The following is an 18,079-nucleotide window of genomic DNA, read 5'->3' as shown; positions in this document are numbered from 1 at the left end:
AGAGATATTGAATAATGAAATTCAAGTGATGTTTTTTTGGGGTGGATTTATAGTGTTTTGGAATAGAAATCTTCAACAGCAGCTTGCATCAGGCTGTTGTCCTGGCAGCTGCTAAGGAAGTTGTTGTTGACTTCCATTCAGACATAGCTTCATCACACAAGACTACTTGCAACTCGGACATAAAGGTTTCACATGGAATTATTTCGATTTTCACATTTTAATCTCTCACAAGTGACCTATACTGGATCTGCAAATTGCATCCATCCTAAACAAGCTCCACAACCTTGACTAAAGAGACAGTGTTCCCACGTCGAGGTCATCATTATAAATAACCGAATGTTAATAGCAGGCATGGAAATTTGCAGTAATTGGCATGTGGGAGATGTGTACAGTAACGAGCTGAGCAACCCAGTCTGTGGTGTGTGTGTGTGTATGTGTGTGTATGTGTGCATGAAGTACTGTGTGTAATCGAGGGTCTTGACAGCCCAAGTCTCTAAAACCTAGCTGAGATGCTAATTAGCACTGCCACTGCCATCCCACTAATTACAGCCTCTTGTAGAGTTAGGCTACAGCTCTGACAGAGAGGGTGGTGAGACACTGTGTGGATGCTAAACTCCGCCGAAACACTCCGCTCCATGATGTGGAAGAGTGGAGCAAGTGGTCAACTCCCTTCTGGAGAATGGGCCCGCTCCGAGACATTAGTCATTCTGAGCTGTGCATACTGCTGAGCGAAGAGCTGATTCAGGCTCTTATAGAACCGTAAAGTCTTGCGAGAAGAAGGCAATGACCTTAAAGGCTTTAGCAACTATATTGTAACACTAGCTGCGAGCAGAAGTCATGATTTGGATAGCTTAACTGGGTCATTTTTCATTTGCTGAATTTTTCACCATTACTGTAAAACTCACCACCACAATGGGTAATTTATCACCTTACCAGAGGGATATAATTCTGTTTGATATATTTCTCCCTCCAAGGATAAGAGAATGACTTTACTATTTGTATTGTATTTCACACTCATACGTCCCTTTCCTATCAAAGCTTATCACATAATTCTAGCACAGCAACATGAGTAATGACCAGTGGGATCGCACTGGGTGTGAAGGCTCCTGCATTAATCTCTGTGTTTCTCTGGCCTCTTTCCTGCTCTGACCAGGTCCCACTCATTGCAATGAGCCTCACCACCAATACTACACTGATTGACAGCAACAGCATACGACTCTCAGCCCTTCCCACACCCTGAGCTGCCAAAATACACTGATGCAATTGGTAAACCGAGATGATGTAGTCACTCTGTGCATTGAGTATTGATCCTGGATATATGTTGCACTCATTTACCTCTGTGTATCAGACACAGCAGCCCATTAGGACTAGGTAGTGGACCGGCGAGAGCCTGGAGGCATGTCGTGTCCCAGCCTTCACTCTGACACGTTGATATGGATCTCACACTCAGCCTCTGTCACTCACTCAAAATGCAGCGCTCCATTCAGTAAACCAGCAGCATGACCCCCAAGGACAAAGATATGTGTATTCATGACCCCCTGTTGCTGGTAGAAACATGTAGGATGGTGAGCTTTGATGGTGCAAGATGGTGAGATTTTATTTGTTTGTTGTTTTGTTTGTTGTTTTGTTTGTTTATCTGCTTGAAAATTAAATTCATTATTTCACAAGAAAAGGACATCTGTCACAAAGATTGCAAACCTGGTAGTAAATTTGAATGTTAGAATTTTTTTCACATATCCTGCCTGAGGGGTTCCGATCCCCAGTTTGAGAATCACTGCAACAAATTTTGACTAACAGCTCGACAGACTGGTGTTGTTGGTTCCCTGAGAGCAGAGGAGCATTTATAGTAAGTGGCTTTTGTCTTATCGTGCCTGACGCTAGGTAAAATGCCATAAGAAGTGCCATGGAGGACCAGCGGCACAGCGTGGCTTGTGTTTTCTCCCTGCTTTTATCCTGCAATTAGCAACTGTAATAGACAGTGATGACGACTGTCAGGCAGGCAAGCGCTATTGATAAGAACAAACTCTATAAGACACCTTACAGTACAATAGCATCTTTTAAAATCAATAAAGCATATTGCCATCTGGTTTGAGTGTTATTTCCGCCCCTGCTGAGATGTAGTCGCCAGGTATGAGCTAAGCTTTGCTGTATTGAGTTGTTGTACGTTGCTGGTGATATTTGATTCTGTTTGAAGAGGCTGTGCTGGCTGTAGAGCTGACAGTGCTGGTTCCTGCGTGGGTGATTCCCATCCTACCATCAGTAGCTGGCTTGTCGAGGCCCGGTGAGCATGCCAGTCTTAGTTCTATTATTCACACCTTTACCCAGCTGCTCACTTGGTCAGCACTTCAAACTATGCTTCACACACTATTATAACTATTGTAGCAGCTCCAATAGAAAATCTCTGCTCTCTTTGTGTTACACCCACCACTGACTCCAAGGGCTGTGTTACTATGTTGTATTATTCAGCTTGCTGAGTAGCGGCCGTTTCTCCTGGAGGAAGCAGCTCAGCTGTCTCACTGGTGCCCTTCAGTCATTCATTATAGTGTTGTTTTTGTAGCGGTTATCCTCCTTTCCTAGCGAATGCTTCTTTTCCTCACTAACCAACCATTAATTCACTTCTGGATGTTAAGAGTAGTGTGAAATACGTTCCCAAGAATCACTTCTCGCGCAAGGTGTGAGTGATCTTGTTTAGCCAAGGTAGGCTGTAGCTATGCTATGTGTGCTAGTTTCAGAAGCATAGCTAAGTCCTCCCAACACTTTGCAACCAAGAAACTCCAGCTCACTCCCTCTCTGTCTGTCTGTCTGTCTGTCTGTCTGTCTGTCTGTCTGTCTGCCTGTCTGTCCCTCTCTCTGGCCGGGTCCTTTCTGCTCAGGGCAGATGATGTCCGGTCAGTTTTCTGTCCCAATCCAGCTGTCCAGAGAGGAGGGGTCCCTTATGGAAGCGGTGGGGTTTAGAGGCAGCTGGGATGGGCGTGGCAGGACTGGCATGCGTGACAAGGACTCTAATCAATTCGCAGGCCTAGGGGACAGAGGTCAGCAAAACATCTCACATTTTCCAAATGTCCCTACACACTTTGAGAATATTAAAGAGCCAAGCCACTCCTGATGCTGCCATCATCACAGCTTTTACCATGTGCAGGAAAGTCCTTGGCACAAGGAGCTGGAGGAATTTTTTAGTTGTGTCAGTGCTGGATTTCTTCCAGGCAGATTTTCCTGCTTAATCTTCACTTTAAATCCGCCCTCATCTTGCTTTCCCGGTCCGGCAAAGCCTTTGGGTCATGGTGATGAGGGACCAGCCCAGCTGTGACCCACAGTAACCAGATGAGCCACAGTGTGTGCGTGTGCGTGTGCGTGTGCGTGTGTGTGGGTGTGCGTGTGCGTGTGTGTGTAAGAGAGAAAGAGAAAGAGTCTGTGTGTTTTGTGTTCGTATTCAATGTTCAATGCACATGCATATATGTACATTTTTTATGTCCGCTGGACTTCACTATTTGCCATTCAGTGAGTCATAAAAGGCAATTGCAGTTTTTATGACACTTTAGGGATTACATATAATCCATTATAATTATAATTCATCTACTGCTTCTTTAATTCATTCCCTTTCACTTATATAAAGGTCAATCTGATTTTCACATGGCAACACAGTAGTGCAATGTTCTTTGCATTATGTTTGTGTTATGCTAATATAAAAAGGTCTCTCTCTGTGCACATCTCTCTGGTCTCCCTGCTGGCATTACTGTCTCAACACCAAACCTAGTTGTCCATACAAAGGAAAAAAGTATTGAATGTGTTTTCCACCTTCCACCATGCCCATGTCAGTCACTGGCTAATGCAGCCGAACCTCAAGTTCATGATAGTCCTCTTCAAAGAGGCTGTGTTGGATTATCTAGTGTACGACTGACAGTAGATAATCCCACCCATCACAGGGAAACATTCATCATCTAGGCCATAATGGATTCCAGATTTTTCACTGGTTCAGCTACAGTAATAATGGCTACAAATGCTTGATGGATTGTCCTACATCTATAAGGTAGCCAGTGTTGAGGATGATCAGATTTTTTTTATCGCTCCCCCCAGATTGCTTATCGTTAAGCTCTACCCCCTTCCCTCCTCAGTTTGGCAGGTCAGTTCCACTGTGATTATTCACTGGCCATCATCGTACCAGTCAACGTGGAATGATGCCTAACTGGACCGGTCTCTAGTTGACTTAATATTTGCCATCAACTCAAATCACCTTGTCACATCATTATAGACTTGTTTTCCTGATGGTATTGTTATGAATAATAAATGGAGGTAGTTTCCGCTCTCTTGAGTACTTTAGCTGTTTTGGTTGCAGCATAAAGACAGTGCTTTGTTTAATCACAGGGTTCAGCCCTACCATGCTGATATTGTTTTGAGCAGGTGTGACGGGCCACGGATGTGATAGTGAATTAGTGATACAAAAGACATTCATTCACAACTGCCTGTGTCTGCTGCTCACAGTGAATGCTGACAAAAACTACTTGCCTATATACAGCACACAAACCTCACCCATCAGTCCACATGTCAGAGTAGAGTACAGCACAATACCATACTTTATGTCGCCCCATTCTCTTATGACAAAAATTCATCAGTGTATAATGACATAGTTCTATAATGTGATAGGGAATTTTACAGCGTAAGAATCATTTTCCAAGGTTCACCAATGTCTCATAGGGTCCTTCACCTCCCTACATGTTTCTTTTTCAACAACCTCAAGTTCTTCCCTCATTTGTCCTTTCACACAGACATCATTAGAGCGAGAGAAATGCAACAAACCCACAGACTGCTGAGCTGAGCAACACCAGCCGTAACATTGGTAACCCTGGACACTCATCTTCTTCAAGCAATTTCTCCTCATTCATGTCATGGATGTGTCCCTGAAGGGGCCTTTTTTTTTGCGCATGTTTCCTCCGGGCAGGCTGCTGTCGCTGCTCTTAACGGCAGCATACTGACAGCATCCAGAGGCTGTGGATCACAGCAGCCTTGGAGCAGCCTTTCAGAGCTAATGCTCTGTGAGCGCTGGAACTATTGATTCGCTATGTCACCTGCGATTATAAACACAGATTAATAGACAGTACGTTTTCAGCTCCAGGCAAGGCATAATGTTAGAAGAATGGCATTTTGCTGCAGTGTTTTGGCTGCATGTTTGGGTTGTATAATAGAGATGTGACAGGTCGACCTTCGATATATAGCACATAGTTTCAGTTTCAATCTGTCCCCGAGGAGAACTCTGTCTATTGCTTTTCTTATCGAGATGAAGAGTGTGTTGAATACGAAGCAAACTTTTCCCTCAAATGTGTGCATGCTCCCATTAAATAATCATTTGACACATTTACAGCCACTGTTTATGAAGCCTTCAATTTGTCAAGCAAATTTTTTGTTTTAGTCTTGTTTTATACTTTTTTTTTTTTTTTTTGGTACCATTTCCCACTTTCACATCATGCCCCATCACAAAGGCGATTTATTTTCAATTCATCATTGCCATCTGTGTCAAAGGCTGGTAATGATACCTATCAATGGGGCTAACTGCTGCATAGTTCTTAGAGAGTGCCATGTCAGCGTTCCCTGGGCTGGGATTTGGATGAGCTCCATGTGTCTGTGCCTGATAAAGTACTGTATGGGGCCTGTGAAGGTAAGGGTCAGGGATGAGCGGTCTCCCTTTTAAAACATTTAAACACCAAATATCTCAACCAACCCAGTCCTATTGTCTTTTGTACCCAGGCACGGTTTTCTGGCTCAGTCTGGTGCCAAAGGTTAGAAACTCAAAGGCATGGAATCATTTAGCTTTGTTAATTTATTCACTGAGAGGCATTGCTGTGAAATTCCATTTAGATAGTGTTTCATATTCTTCTCACATTATGCCGTGTCAATTTAAATGCATGAGAGGAAATAATAGAAATTTGAACACAATACTTACTGTCTTCCCGAAGGGGAAGAATTACTGAGTACCATTTTTCCACAGAAAAATGGTTAAATTCTTTTGGGGGGTTCACATTTTAGAATTATTTCAAAGGCGTTTTACCCATAAAACATGAACTCTCTTTTGTCCTAGCTTTAGTTATCCTTTAAAGATTTTGTCCACAGTCCTAAGTTCTTTTGTTGTAATACTTTCTTGAATTTCTAAAACCCTAATCACTCTACTAACTCTACTACTAATCACTCTACTAAGTGCATAAAACAAGCAATTAACATAAAAAAAATCCCATCAGGATCTGTCACTGAGGGTTTGAGCTGCTGTATTTTAATTTACACCATAAGCCTCGATCGACACAAGAATGTTTTACTGTCCTCCAATAACATCGCTTGAAGGGCAAATTCAACAAGCAAGGCCTTTTAGTGTTCGGTTAAATGTGGAAGACAGTGTTCACAGTCAGTAACCTTTATTTTCGGTGAAGTGCCCCTTTCACAATGTGGCCCGGTGAGAGCCTGAGTTAATTACAAGGCTCTGGGCAGTGGCCTTTGCTTTTATATAATGACCACTCTGATAGCCAATCAGCATTCAAAGCTAGCCTGCACTTTTACTCAAAATGGATGACCTGAGAATTACAGCGTGTTTCCTGTCATCATTAATTATTATAAGTGGTGCCTATCCGGGTTTGTCTAAGTCAGTCGGGATGATCCCACACATGCAACCGCGTTATTGCGTTCAGCAGGAGGGCATTTCAGGGCAGCGTGGCGATTGTCCGCTCCCTTTCCTGTGCGATGATTGATATAGGAGCGAATGTGTCTGCTACATGAGAGACTGAATGCCAATGTAATTAAGGATTGGCTGAGGGGGGGCAAAGATGAACTATCTGCAGATCCACTGATAGTTGCTCCTCATTCTGCCACCACTCCAATTTCTACTGAGTGTCTGTCTCCTCCTTCCATGATGTGCTTTTAAGGTGACCCCATAGATGTCTTATGTGTCCTTCAGTTGTGTATGCGAGCTGGAAAGGGACAGCAAGATTATTCAGGACAAGAAATGTATTGATAGTCAAAAGGACAGCTTACGCAATAGCTGAATACTTTAGAGGTAATTTAAAAAAGATGTCTCAATGACCCACTTGCTGAAATCGGAAAGGTTTATTTCTGCCCTTTTAAGAGACGCAAAAGCAATTCAGATTGCTTGGGACACAAGTCGTGGCGGGGGTCTGAATAGCCGCTCTGTAGAGACGCACTTCCCACTCAACCTGGGGATGTTTGTGTAGTCATATGCTATCAGCGAAATCTCATTAATATCTCATGGGTGTTTACCCTTGTGATGCTGTCAGGTCTGTGTTTTTCCCCCCTGTCGCTTGCAAAGAAGTCCCTTATTAATTTCTGAAAGACTTATCATAAAGCTTTAATAATGAATGCCGTGCGATATGAACGTGCCAGAGAACAGGCGTAATGAAAATTTGCTCTTATCGCAATGGATTATTTCATTAATATGTTGTGTTCAGTAGAGGAAAAAGGAACTGAGGGGGAGAGAGAGAGAGAGAGAGAGAGAGAGAGGGAGAGAGGTTGATGAGATAACTGTAGGAGCTAAATTACAATACTGTAAATTGTTTTTGATGTGGTTGAGAGCACAGTCAATAGCCTGTTGCTGGTGCTCCTGTTGCGCCAACAAACCTGTGCTGGTCATTCAGGTTAGCGACAGTCCAGCACCGCTCCGGCTCATTATTTCCGTAACCTTTAACCTCTCACAGCGGCGGTTTGACCGGGCAATGAAATGAGGTGGCTGATATACTGCTCATTCCCCAGGACATACCCATTCTCTCCAGCATGCATTCACATACCTTACAGCGCTGACACAAGACACAATGACAGGGTGTTTTTCCCCTTGAAATACAATGGAACCTGGCTAATTAAAAACCCTTCGGGAATGGGAGGTCGTTTGGACCAGTGAAATGTTCAGACCACTGAAGCCCCAGTACTGGAGCGAAGCTTTTTCATAATACGAAACACACACATGCGCACACACACACACGCACACACACACGCAATCCAAAACACCCTGTAATAATCAATATAATTCACGGTTGTTAATTTTGCTCGTTTGGCAGACCTCTCAATTCAGATAAATAAGATTTGAGTGCATTTCTAAACAACGGCTAAATTAATTTTCCAAACAGGGGAGTTGTTGTTCTGGCCTTCCATTTGTATGTATTAATTGACATGTTTATTTATAAGCACACGAAGAGCCAGCTCCTTCAGCTGAGTGCTGGAATAGATTCCCTGTGAATTTGTTCCATTGCCAGCAGCTTCAACCTCTCTCTCTCTCTCTCTCTCTCTCTCTCTCTCTCTCTCATTATTGTGTGTGCTAAGTAAGGCAGCCATGGAGTGGCCCAGCATGAGCCCGCCTGTGGGTATCCTGCTGTCCAATCTCCATTTTAAAGACCAAGGAAAGGTCAGCCGAGCAACACCTAAACAGTTATCGACAGGACAGGAGGAAGGAGGAGGGAAAAAGGGAGGGGAAGGTCAGTGATCTAGAGAAATACCATACGGTTGTGAAATTGAAACTGTCAAAACCTGCAGATTAGGAGAGAAGTGTGAGAACATTGTTCAGCAAGAGTGGTGGTGCAGATGGCACTGCAATAATGGCCTATGGATAGATGCGTATTGCTGTACTCATTGCTGAGGTCTATGGTTTAACTAGAAAAATGACAGGCCACTTTTTTTGTTTGCTTCCAATTAACGAGAACATGTTTTATTTTTTTCATTGATGTTTCAACATATTCAGAATGTGCTGTGTTGTGGCCCGTGACTGGAACGGGATCCAACATTTATCGCCTGAGAATAGCATATTTCCACATATTCCATATTTGCAGACTTAAGATCTGCAGATTTGCTGTTAGTGAGAAGATTTCAGATCAATCCAGGGGGACTGGAAGCCCTCTTCAGAAGACATTATTTCAGTTTTTATGATGCGGTGTCTGCTCCACAAAATGACTCCCTGGCACAACGGGGATATTGCTGCCGCCACTCATCATTTTTTTTTTTTTTTTTTTATAGCATTTCATGCTGTACACAGTGAATTAAAACCTTGGGGAAAGGAAGTGGAGGGAAAGGAGTGGACAGGGAAAGTTAGATGATTATGAAGAGAGCTAGCTACTGCCTTACCCTGTTCTCGTCTTGGACTTAATGAAACAACTTTCTAAGAGAACAGAGAGAAAATGATGAGCAAGGAGTAGATGAGCCTTATCCAGTGGAGCTCATCACACACATAGGACCTTGATCAGTGTCATTAGATGTGTGTACAGAGCGCAAAAACGGCTCAACAGAGTATTTGTATAATCACACAGACGGATAGATTCCATTTGAGGACTAGATAGCAGAGACAAGAGAAGGGACAAGGTGTGAAAAAAATGAAACAGAAACTGATGGAAAATAAGGGAGCGAAAGCGTAGCCTGGTGTTCGTATGATAATTAAACAAGCATTAAACAAGCATAATTATCTACTAATTCTGACTGTGTATTATTGCTTTGAACTGGTGAGGAGAACTGCAGTAAACTATATGGGAGATTGATATTTGCAGAGCGTCTGAAAGCATTTCAGGAGTGCGTATCGAATTGACATCATGTCAGAATGAATCATCTGATTTCACAAGCATGCCATTGCTACACACAAACACACACACAAAGACACACACACACACACACACAAACTCAGCCATTAATCCATCTGTATGAGTCCTATTAGAGCGCTCTGGCTGTGTGAATACGAATAAGAAGTTATCTCACGATGCACAATGTTTTGATGAGAGACTAAACATCCGATTCATTTGACATTCTCCATGCAATTAAATTAATTCTCAGGTTTTTTTTTCTCTCCCTGCAGATCCATCAGTGCATCACAGGCAGAAGTCAGTAGTGACGGACATGTGCTACCCAACAGAGATATCCAGCTTGATGGACTTTGGCACTCCAGACTCCTCGCTAGGCAAAGGTAGGGTGTTGCTCAAAAATACAAGGTGTTGCCTTGGTGACAGCAGGAAGTGTGCATGGTGATTTGTCCTGGCAGTTAAAAGGCACAGAGCTGTCAGCTTGTCTGGGAGGTTAACGCCAGAGCAAAGGCCTGCACCAGGTAAGAGAGAGAGAACAATCAGATAACAGCTCTGGGTATTGCTCACTGCAGGCTTTGATTTATACAGGCCAAATAACATGTTTTCTCACCAGACACAGTGCGGACTGCTAGCATCTGACTATGTGACTCACATAGAAAACTTGACAGCAAGAGGGTGACTTCTTGTCAGAATAAAGCATTTTACTTTGCAAATGGCTTTAATCTGAATGGAGATTTATTGGAGTTTATTGCACTGCATTTTATTGTATTGTGTGATTATTGCATTGTGACATGGCCCCTTATTTTCTCCAATCACTCTCTGCAATTTGAGAAATCAAGTATTTTGTAGAAAGGCCTGTGTGGTTTAGGATAATAGTCTCTCACTCTCCCATCTATGTTAATCACACTGACCAACCTGTAATGATACTTCTCACCACAGAAGGTATCATCATAAACTCTGATATTGATCACATGGATATTGTTGCTTAATCTATAAGCCTTGTGGCCATTCCATTTTCTCATCGTAACAACTCTTATTATTCTCTATTATCGACACCAAACCAGAAAGTCTCCCCCGCAATTGTAATTCTAATCTTTTCATCCAATCGAGCCCCTTGAAGCTGGCAGAGTGCAGTCAGTGGCTATTAGATGAGTCTCATGTCATTTCCATCAACCCCAGGCAGAGACAGTGGTGACCCGAGTCTCTCGTTCTCCTTCTTCTCCCAGTGTCCATCATTTTCTTTCGACTTCCCTCCTCCTCTTTTTCACCTCCTCTCCTCTCTCAAGGCCAGCTAATATTTTAATGCCGCTGTGTCCCGGCTCTCTATCAACACTCCCCAGCACTGATAATGCAGAGTGACAGGTCAACCGTGCGCAGCTGAGAAAAGGGAGAGCAATACAGTAGAAAGAGGGTGGGGGATAGAAAAAGAGGGCTTTTAGGATTTCTTCTGGCTTGCATATGAGCCAAGCAAATCAATGACATAGTAATACAGTGAGTTAAGCCCCAGAATAAGGACAGGCGGGAGTGGAAAATTTCAGACTGAAGAACTGTCAGGATAAAAGCAGTGTCATGAATAAGATTCAACATAGCTGTGAGGCAAGCTACAGTCTGACCTTGAAATTCAAAAGTGCTACATTTTGGTCAAAATTTTCTTATTCATATGATATAACTCCACAAACAAGTCTTTAAATGTAGCTGGAACTAGACTGTCTAGAAATGATTTATCTAATTGCGTAGAAATAGCAAATTTAAAAGTTCTATTAGTTATGCTCTGTGGGACGTGAGAACTGTAATCCTCAGTTTCTTAAACCCGCTTGAACAGTGATGGAACATTACAATTACAGACTCACAGTGGTCCGATGTCCAGCTGTGCCGAAAAACCGCAGTCAGTTGCAATAAAGGAGTAAACAATAAACAGTAGCACAAGCACAATAATTTGTAGAATAAATGTATTTGCTAGGCTATATGTATACATGTAGTCTAGTAATAAGGAAGTGGTTGTTGTATCCACTGCTGTACTACTGTGCTGCAATTTATTGTCTCAACTCAACCAGAGAGAATCAGACCGGCTGTAATCCTTGAGGTGTCAGTGAGTGATTGACAGATCCATTGCCTCGTGTGACGAGTATCTGGTCCGAGCGCATCTGATCTTTGGACAGAACTGAAACGTTGAGCATCAACCTCTGACAGGCAGGCAGGCTTGGTGTGTGAACTGCTGTCATGTCTTTAATAGCAAGAGGTGTAACTCATCGCTCTCTCCTTATCACAAACACAGTATACACACTGTATACACATGCATGCGTGCACACACACACGCACACACGCACACACAAACATTGTGCTACTCTCTCATGTTTTAGCATGCTAGTTATGTTACTAAAATACTCATAAAGCAAAGATTCCAATCTAACGTTATATCCCAGTTGGCTCTGCCTGCAGTAGTAATTCAGCGGCAGCCCTATCTCTTCTCCTCATATTACCTGTACCTGCCTTAGGGCTTCAGTCCTAAAGAGCCCAGTGAGACAGACTGGATCAGCCCAAACTTTATTTCCTCTGTGACTGTGTCTACACACATCCAAACCCCCCTCTAACAGACACTGACAGCAGGACATGGAAGAAAAACAGTCCCTGGGAGGGTCAAAGACACCTCAGCCTATAGGTTCATTTTAACATGCTCGGTACTTTAGTTACACTTTATTTACTCAAAAACATCTACAAAAAATAGATGTTCAACAAAGTGTCACTTGTCTATTTGTTGCATCTCCGCAGACTATGTAATCCTAACCTGTAACCCTCGACCAGAAGACATACCCTAACCCAACCAGGGAACCCCATGCTTAAACCCAACCACCAATCTCTAGAGGGAGACAACATGCTCACATGATGGGTCCCACACACGTCGTTGGATGATGCAGGGAGAGTCATGGGATAGCAATAAACAAACCCAACCCTAATCCTAACCCTATCCGTAGCCTATTTCTTAACCCCAACTCTAAGATTAAACCTAGCCAAGACATTTAATATCTCTAGAATACTCACACAATTATGAGTATCACTTATATCTTATCTTATCACCCAGTAGACATTTTGTGACACATTATAGTCACTTGATAGAAAGCTGAGTATCAACATTAGACTATACAGTGACTGTACAGACTATAAAGTGTGACCATGTGCTATTGCATGCCTCAATGTGTAGAGTATGGTGCTAACACTGCCAGGGTTAGGGTTTTGCAGGCACTCACAGTAGTATAAGGCACTTTGGATGAGAAACGTGGCATATTATGTTAGCCTGGCATCAATTCACTGCTGCGGCAATCTATTTTCACTGTCATTTGTTTCAAAGTTTACACGTGTAGCGTTCTTATTCAAAGTTTACATTCCTGCCTCCCTCTGCCAAAACACACAGGAAGCGAGTAATGTAAACTCACGGAGGCTACAAAGGCATTGTGGGCTCCGAGAGAGCACACAGCACACATACAGAAGGATGTATTGTTCTCTGTTTGAGCTGGAGAGGCGTGTGTGTGTGTGTGTGTGTGTGTGTGTGTGTGTGTGTACTGAGTCTGTCCTCTGCTAGCTAGCTCTCTGCCATCAGGTGGAGTGAGAGTGCCGTTGCTGCGGCGGCTGCTCCAGTGACTCACCTGGCCTATTACCTGAGGCCAGAGGCATGCCTCGCCCCCTCGCCCCATGCATGTGAGGGAAAAGAGAGAGAGAGAGAGAGAAAGAGGGAGGGGTATACCGCTGAAGATACTAACCTCTTTGGAGTGAAGGGTGGAGGTGGGGGGACAGAATAGGGGATGGTTGAATGTTGTCCAAGCTGCCGCTGGGCGTGTCACAAACCAGGTACAGAGAAAGAGAGAGAGAGAAAGACAGGGGGAAGAGAGGGAGTAAGAGAGAGAGAGAGAGAGAGCAGGAAAGCAGGCTGACTGGCTCACACAGGAGAGTACTTCCTAGTAACCTGTCTGGGTGGAGCCATAGCGACCAGAGCTGGGAGCGGCTGGCTCACTAGGCTGCCTGTGGTGCATTGTGTGTGTTAGTTTGAATGGTGTGTGTATGTATGTATGTGTGTTGTCGGGGTTTTTTTTTTCACCTGCTATGAGAACACACACCACGACTGACAGTGGAGCCGAGTGGAGCCTGTGCCGAGGAGGAGGACATGAGGTCCGAGAAGGAGGAGGGGAAGGCTGGTGAGTGAGAGACAGAGAAAGAGAGGGGGGGGGGGGGGGGTGTTGTTTGTGTGTATTGGAGGAGCGGCGCAGGCCATAAAACTGGATTGAGTCAGTGGTGTGTGTGGATTCAGGTTCACGTGTGTGTCCATGTGTTTGATCACTCGCATTGATTCTATGAGGGGAATTTGAATGACACAACCAAACCTCTTCATTTCTGAAACTCCCATCTAGTAATATAGAGATAAATACGTTTACAACAATACATAGCGATATTATTATTATTATTTATTGAAGGGTTATATTGCATGTAATTTTCTGTCATTTTTTTGGTCACTTTTTCACACGGCATTACTACTTTGTTTTCATCTATTCTATAGACCAGTGTTATTTATTGAAGATGAGAACTGAATGCTGACCTAAATATGACATGTTCATATGGATAATATGCTAATCTGTTAATCTCCTATAAGCACTGTACTAGAGTGGTGTTTGGTTTGATATTATGCTGTATTACAGCATTTAGTAGCTCAGTAGACTATACCATCCATAATCTGTGAGGACTGGCAGGACTGACAATATCTACATTGGCTCCTGTCCTTGGATTAATGTAGGAACCAGGCATATTGTCCAGCAAGTGATTATGTGTTAGTTGATTGAAGATACAGTATATTTGGAGAAGTCATAGCTATTTGAATTCTATTCAAACTCCTTGGCAGAGCGTCTGTCCTTGAGACACGATATTTATTATTTGCTTAGATGTCATGCATTGGTTTTTGATGTCAGTGTTCCTGAACAGAACAAGAAAAGTTGCACAAGCTTATTTAGTTTTGATGTGTCACTGTTTATATGTGTGTATTTAGTGTGTGTGTGTGTGTGTGTGTGTGTGTGTGTGTGTCCTGGTGGTATTTGAGGGAATCAGGCTAAGTTTGATCCCGCTGTGTTTTGCGTGACTCCTACTGCTGCTGATCTACTCCACACCCAGAGGTTGCCTCTCCGAATTGCAGAAGATAATGAGTTTGACCGAGCGCACTGCTGCAGACAGATGGCACCATCAGAGCTGGCGTCACACTCACACTCACACTCATAGTCCCATAGTGCCGTGCTCAACAGGCCCAGTCCTTCACCAAGACCACTAGAGACAAAATGTGGCACACCTCCATGGAGAGGAGAGCTTTGTTCAGCATCAAGGTTTTCCTCTATTGTCTCTATTCATTCATTGTCTGTGCTGTATCCTGTAGCTACTCAGAGCTTGGATATCCTAATCAGGAACAACTATTACTTCCATCCTCTGCACAGCATAACATTGAATAGTACTGGGCATAGAAACAGTATTTATTGCCGTCATTACAATAGAAAATATCGATTTAAACAACTTATTACACCTTTTAAAGTTTCATACACAAGCGTGGGCAGCAACACAGCGCCAGCTGCAGAACAGGCGCCGCTGGAACTTGTGGGATTGAACTGCCTTGCCCAAGGACATGAAGGAGGTTGTGTAGCATATCAGTCATGTGGAATTCCAGTTCTCTACAGAATAGATCCTGTTGTGTCACTGACAGATGTTTCTGAGGATTGAGGATCCTGGACAGTAGGCCCTATGGCATTTTGTTCATCACTGGCTAATAAACTTCATGTATAAGCAATAAATCAAGCACTAAATCAGGCCCATGCACAGCAAGCGATATCAATGTGTTCAGCAGTGATAGTAAGGGGATGTTTTCAAATTGCACCTCTAAATAGCCCGGTCCAAGTTCTCAGCACTCTTCCAGTGGCACATCCCTGGCAGCGAGCCTAATCTGCACATAATAAACGTGTGAATCAATTACAGCTATCTGCACTTGGCATCCTTGTGCTGACCCCAGTTGTAATGTAAACCCACAGACAATTAATTAATGGAAGCTGTTCCCCATAGATACTGTATACACTCACAGATATACATGTGCATGCGCTCGCACACACACACACACACAGACAGGCGTGCATGCTCACAGACACACATGCACAAAAAACACACACATGCACACAAATAATATGTAAGACTTTGAGTTAATGCTCGCTGAATCTATTCTAATCTATTCTAGTGACCCAGCATTAGAGTAGAGTTCATCCAGATTAGCATGTCATTTCTACTGACTTACAGTGTGTTAAGTCAAATGTATGGAGTAAAATCATAGTAAAAATGATTAACATTTATATTAGCATGTACCTCTTGTACCAAACCACTTTCTGCTGCTCACTGTGGTGAGTTATTATTAAGTGGAGGATACTCTGGTCAGGTAAGGTTGAGAGCTAGCACCATGCATTATTTATGCCCATATATATTATAGAAAGGCACTGTAATACCCTGAGTGGGAAATGGACCTGACCCTTACATGCAGGGGCTTTTCAGGATTCAGAGTGTACGGGAAGTCTGACGGGGAGTGTATCGACGCATCAGGAATAAGGAGTTTGCTCTGGGTGCGTTCTCTCTCCTGGTAGAAAGACCAACGCTCATCATTGCTCGTACTCCTATTTGTAGCTTAAGCATGTCAAATCTGTCTTTATCCAGCCCACACTGGTCTGTACGGCCCACGCGCCATTCCCGCACACGTTCTTCCTGTGCCTATAGTACAAATTAACAATAAAGCCGCTAAATATAGTTCTGCCAATGATTTAGAGAGTCCCTAATCGCTGCAGCCTACCTCTCCCACCCACCTCTCCTCCCCACAAACTGAGACTCAGCAGGAAGCCTCTGACAGAATGAATGTGTTTGCTATTTGTGAAGCCTCTCTCTCTCTCTCTCTCTCTCTCTCTCTCTCTCTCTCTCTCTCTCTCTCTCTCTCTCTCTCTCTCTCTCTCTTTCTGTGGGGCTTCCATTTCATTTCATATTGATTTGATGTTATCCTTTTATATAAATCCTTATATTTGGGACATCCTTTTGTCTTGAGATGTAAACAGATTGCTCTTATATCTTCCAAGAGATTACAGAATGTTCCTTTAGAGGCGGCTCTGAACAGCCATTTTTTTTTCATATAAGACCTCTCAGTTTCAAGTGGTTTGGCGAGAGTTATCTCTTTTCTTTTTGCTAACTTAGGTGATTCTGCATTTTTTAGAAAGGATGAAGCGAGAGAAGAATTGAATGAATATGCTGAGTAGCTATATGGGTATTTCATTGAAATAGATGGGCCATGGTGACTAGTGCAATCCCTACTATATTAAAATAAATGTATTCTGTCCTGTGCAGTGTAATTCTCCTCAGATAGGCTGAGGGTGTCGTACGAGAAAGCACTCTAAAGCTAACACAGATTATTAATAAGATGGGGCTTATCGCACACCTAATAATACCTAACTCGCAAGTTCATTCTAGTTCATTCTCTATTTTCCTGCCTGTCAAAGCTACTGTATACCTGCATGATGAGTTTGATCAAGAGCCGAAGCAGATTGCTGTCATCTCCCAAGGCAATCTCAACTGATCTTCTTTATACTGTAATTAGTGGAGGCCAGAGCTCAGCAGACATATGCTCCTCTCATAGTACAGTGCAGATTTAGCCAGCTGTGAGCATGTGCACACACGCACACGCAGACACACGCATACACAGAAACACACACACACACACACACACACACACAAAGGCCTTCCAGATATAGCCATCCACCAGCAGCAGGAGCCTGGTGTTGCCCTGAGACAGAGGAGGTGGAGAAACATGGAGTCACAGCTGCTGTGGATGCTGAGCCGCGGTGGAAGATGAAGCAAATTTATTGATAATGATCACCAGCCTGTAAAAGTTTGTTGCGAGCACCCAGGCAACTTAATGAAATCCTATAATGAATGACAGAATGAATGGATCAATATAAGAAAACAGTTGGGCTATATGAATATGTGGTCATGATGATTCTGACATTATTGATAGAGTATATTACAAATATGATGCCGAAGTTGCTATTTGACTTCTAGCGTTTATGTTCCATACTGTACAGTATTGTACATGCGGCTTTGGAGTGAAAAGGAGTGGTTCTTTGTCTCTGAGTCATCCATTCAAATTGTTTAATGTTTGCCTGTAGATGCAATAAACAATAATGTTAACCTTGTTGAGGATTATCCCTTAATTAGTGGATACCCCTCCAGCCAATGAATATATGTGTGAATATAGTATAGACATAATGTTGCAGAGAAATCAAATATGCATTAAATAGAATTAGTAATGTTGGTTAGCCATGCAGACTGTGTTTGGTCCTTGGACCTTCTGCTGTATGTGGCTATAAGGCCAAGATGCTATTTTTGATTGAAATCCACATTAACTATGATAGGGATCAGCTACTGTGGGTTGCTGTCAACATAAGTCTAGTCTAGTTTATTTGTATGACCCTTAATCACTGTTACAGTGA

General features: G+C 43.1%; 1 protein-coding gene across 1 annotated transcript in view; it reads left to right on the top strand.

The window, feature by feature from the left end:
• The window catches only part of kaznb (kazrin, periplakin interacting protein b), a 55,971-nt gene that overhangs the window by 19,082 nt on the left and 18,810 nt on the right, over positions 1 to 18,079 (top strand). Inside the window, 1 exon segment of the mRNA XM_071530342.1 lies at positions 9,821 to 9,928. Within this exon segment, the coding sequence (XP_071386443.1) occupies positions 9,821 to 9,928 (108 nt within the window).

This window comes from Centroberyx affinis, unplaced genomic scaffold, assembly GCF_046629955.1.
Source record: "Centroberyx affinis isolate AG114_WGS23_722 - 3 ecotype Tasmania unplaced genomic scaffold, CSIRO-AGI_Caff_v1 ptg001915l_1, whole genome shotgun sequence".
NCBI classification, from domain to species: domain Eukaryota; kingdom Metazoa; phylum Chordata; class Actinopteri; order Beryciformes; family Berycidae; genus Centroberyx; species Centroberyx affinis.
This window is presented reverse-complemented; position numbering and strand designations above follow the sequence as displayed.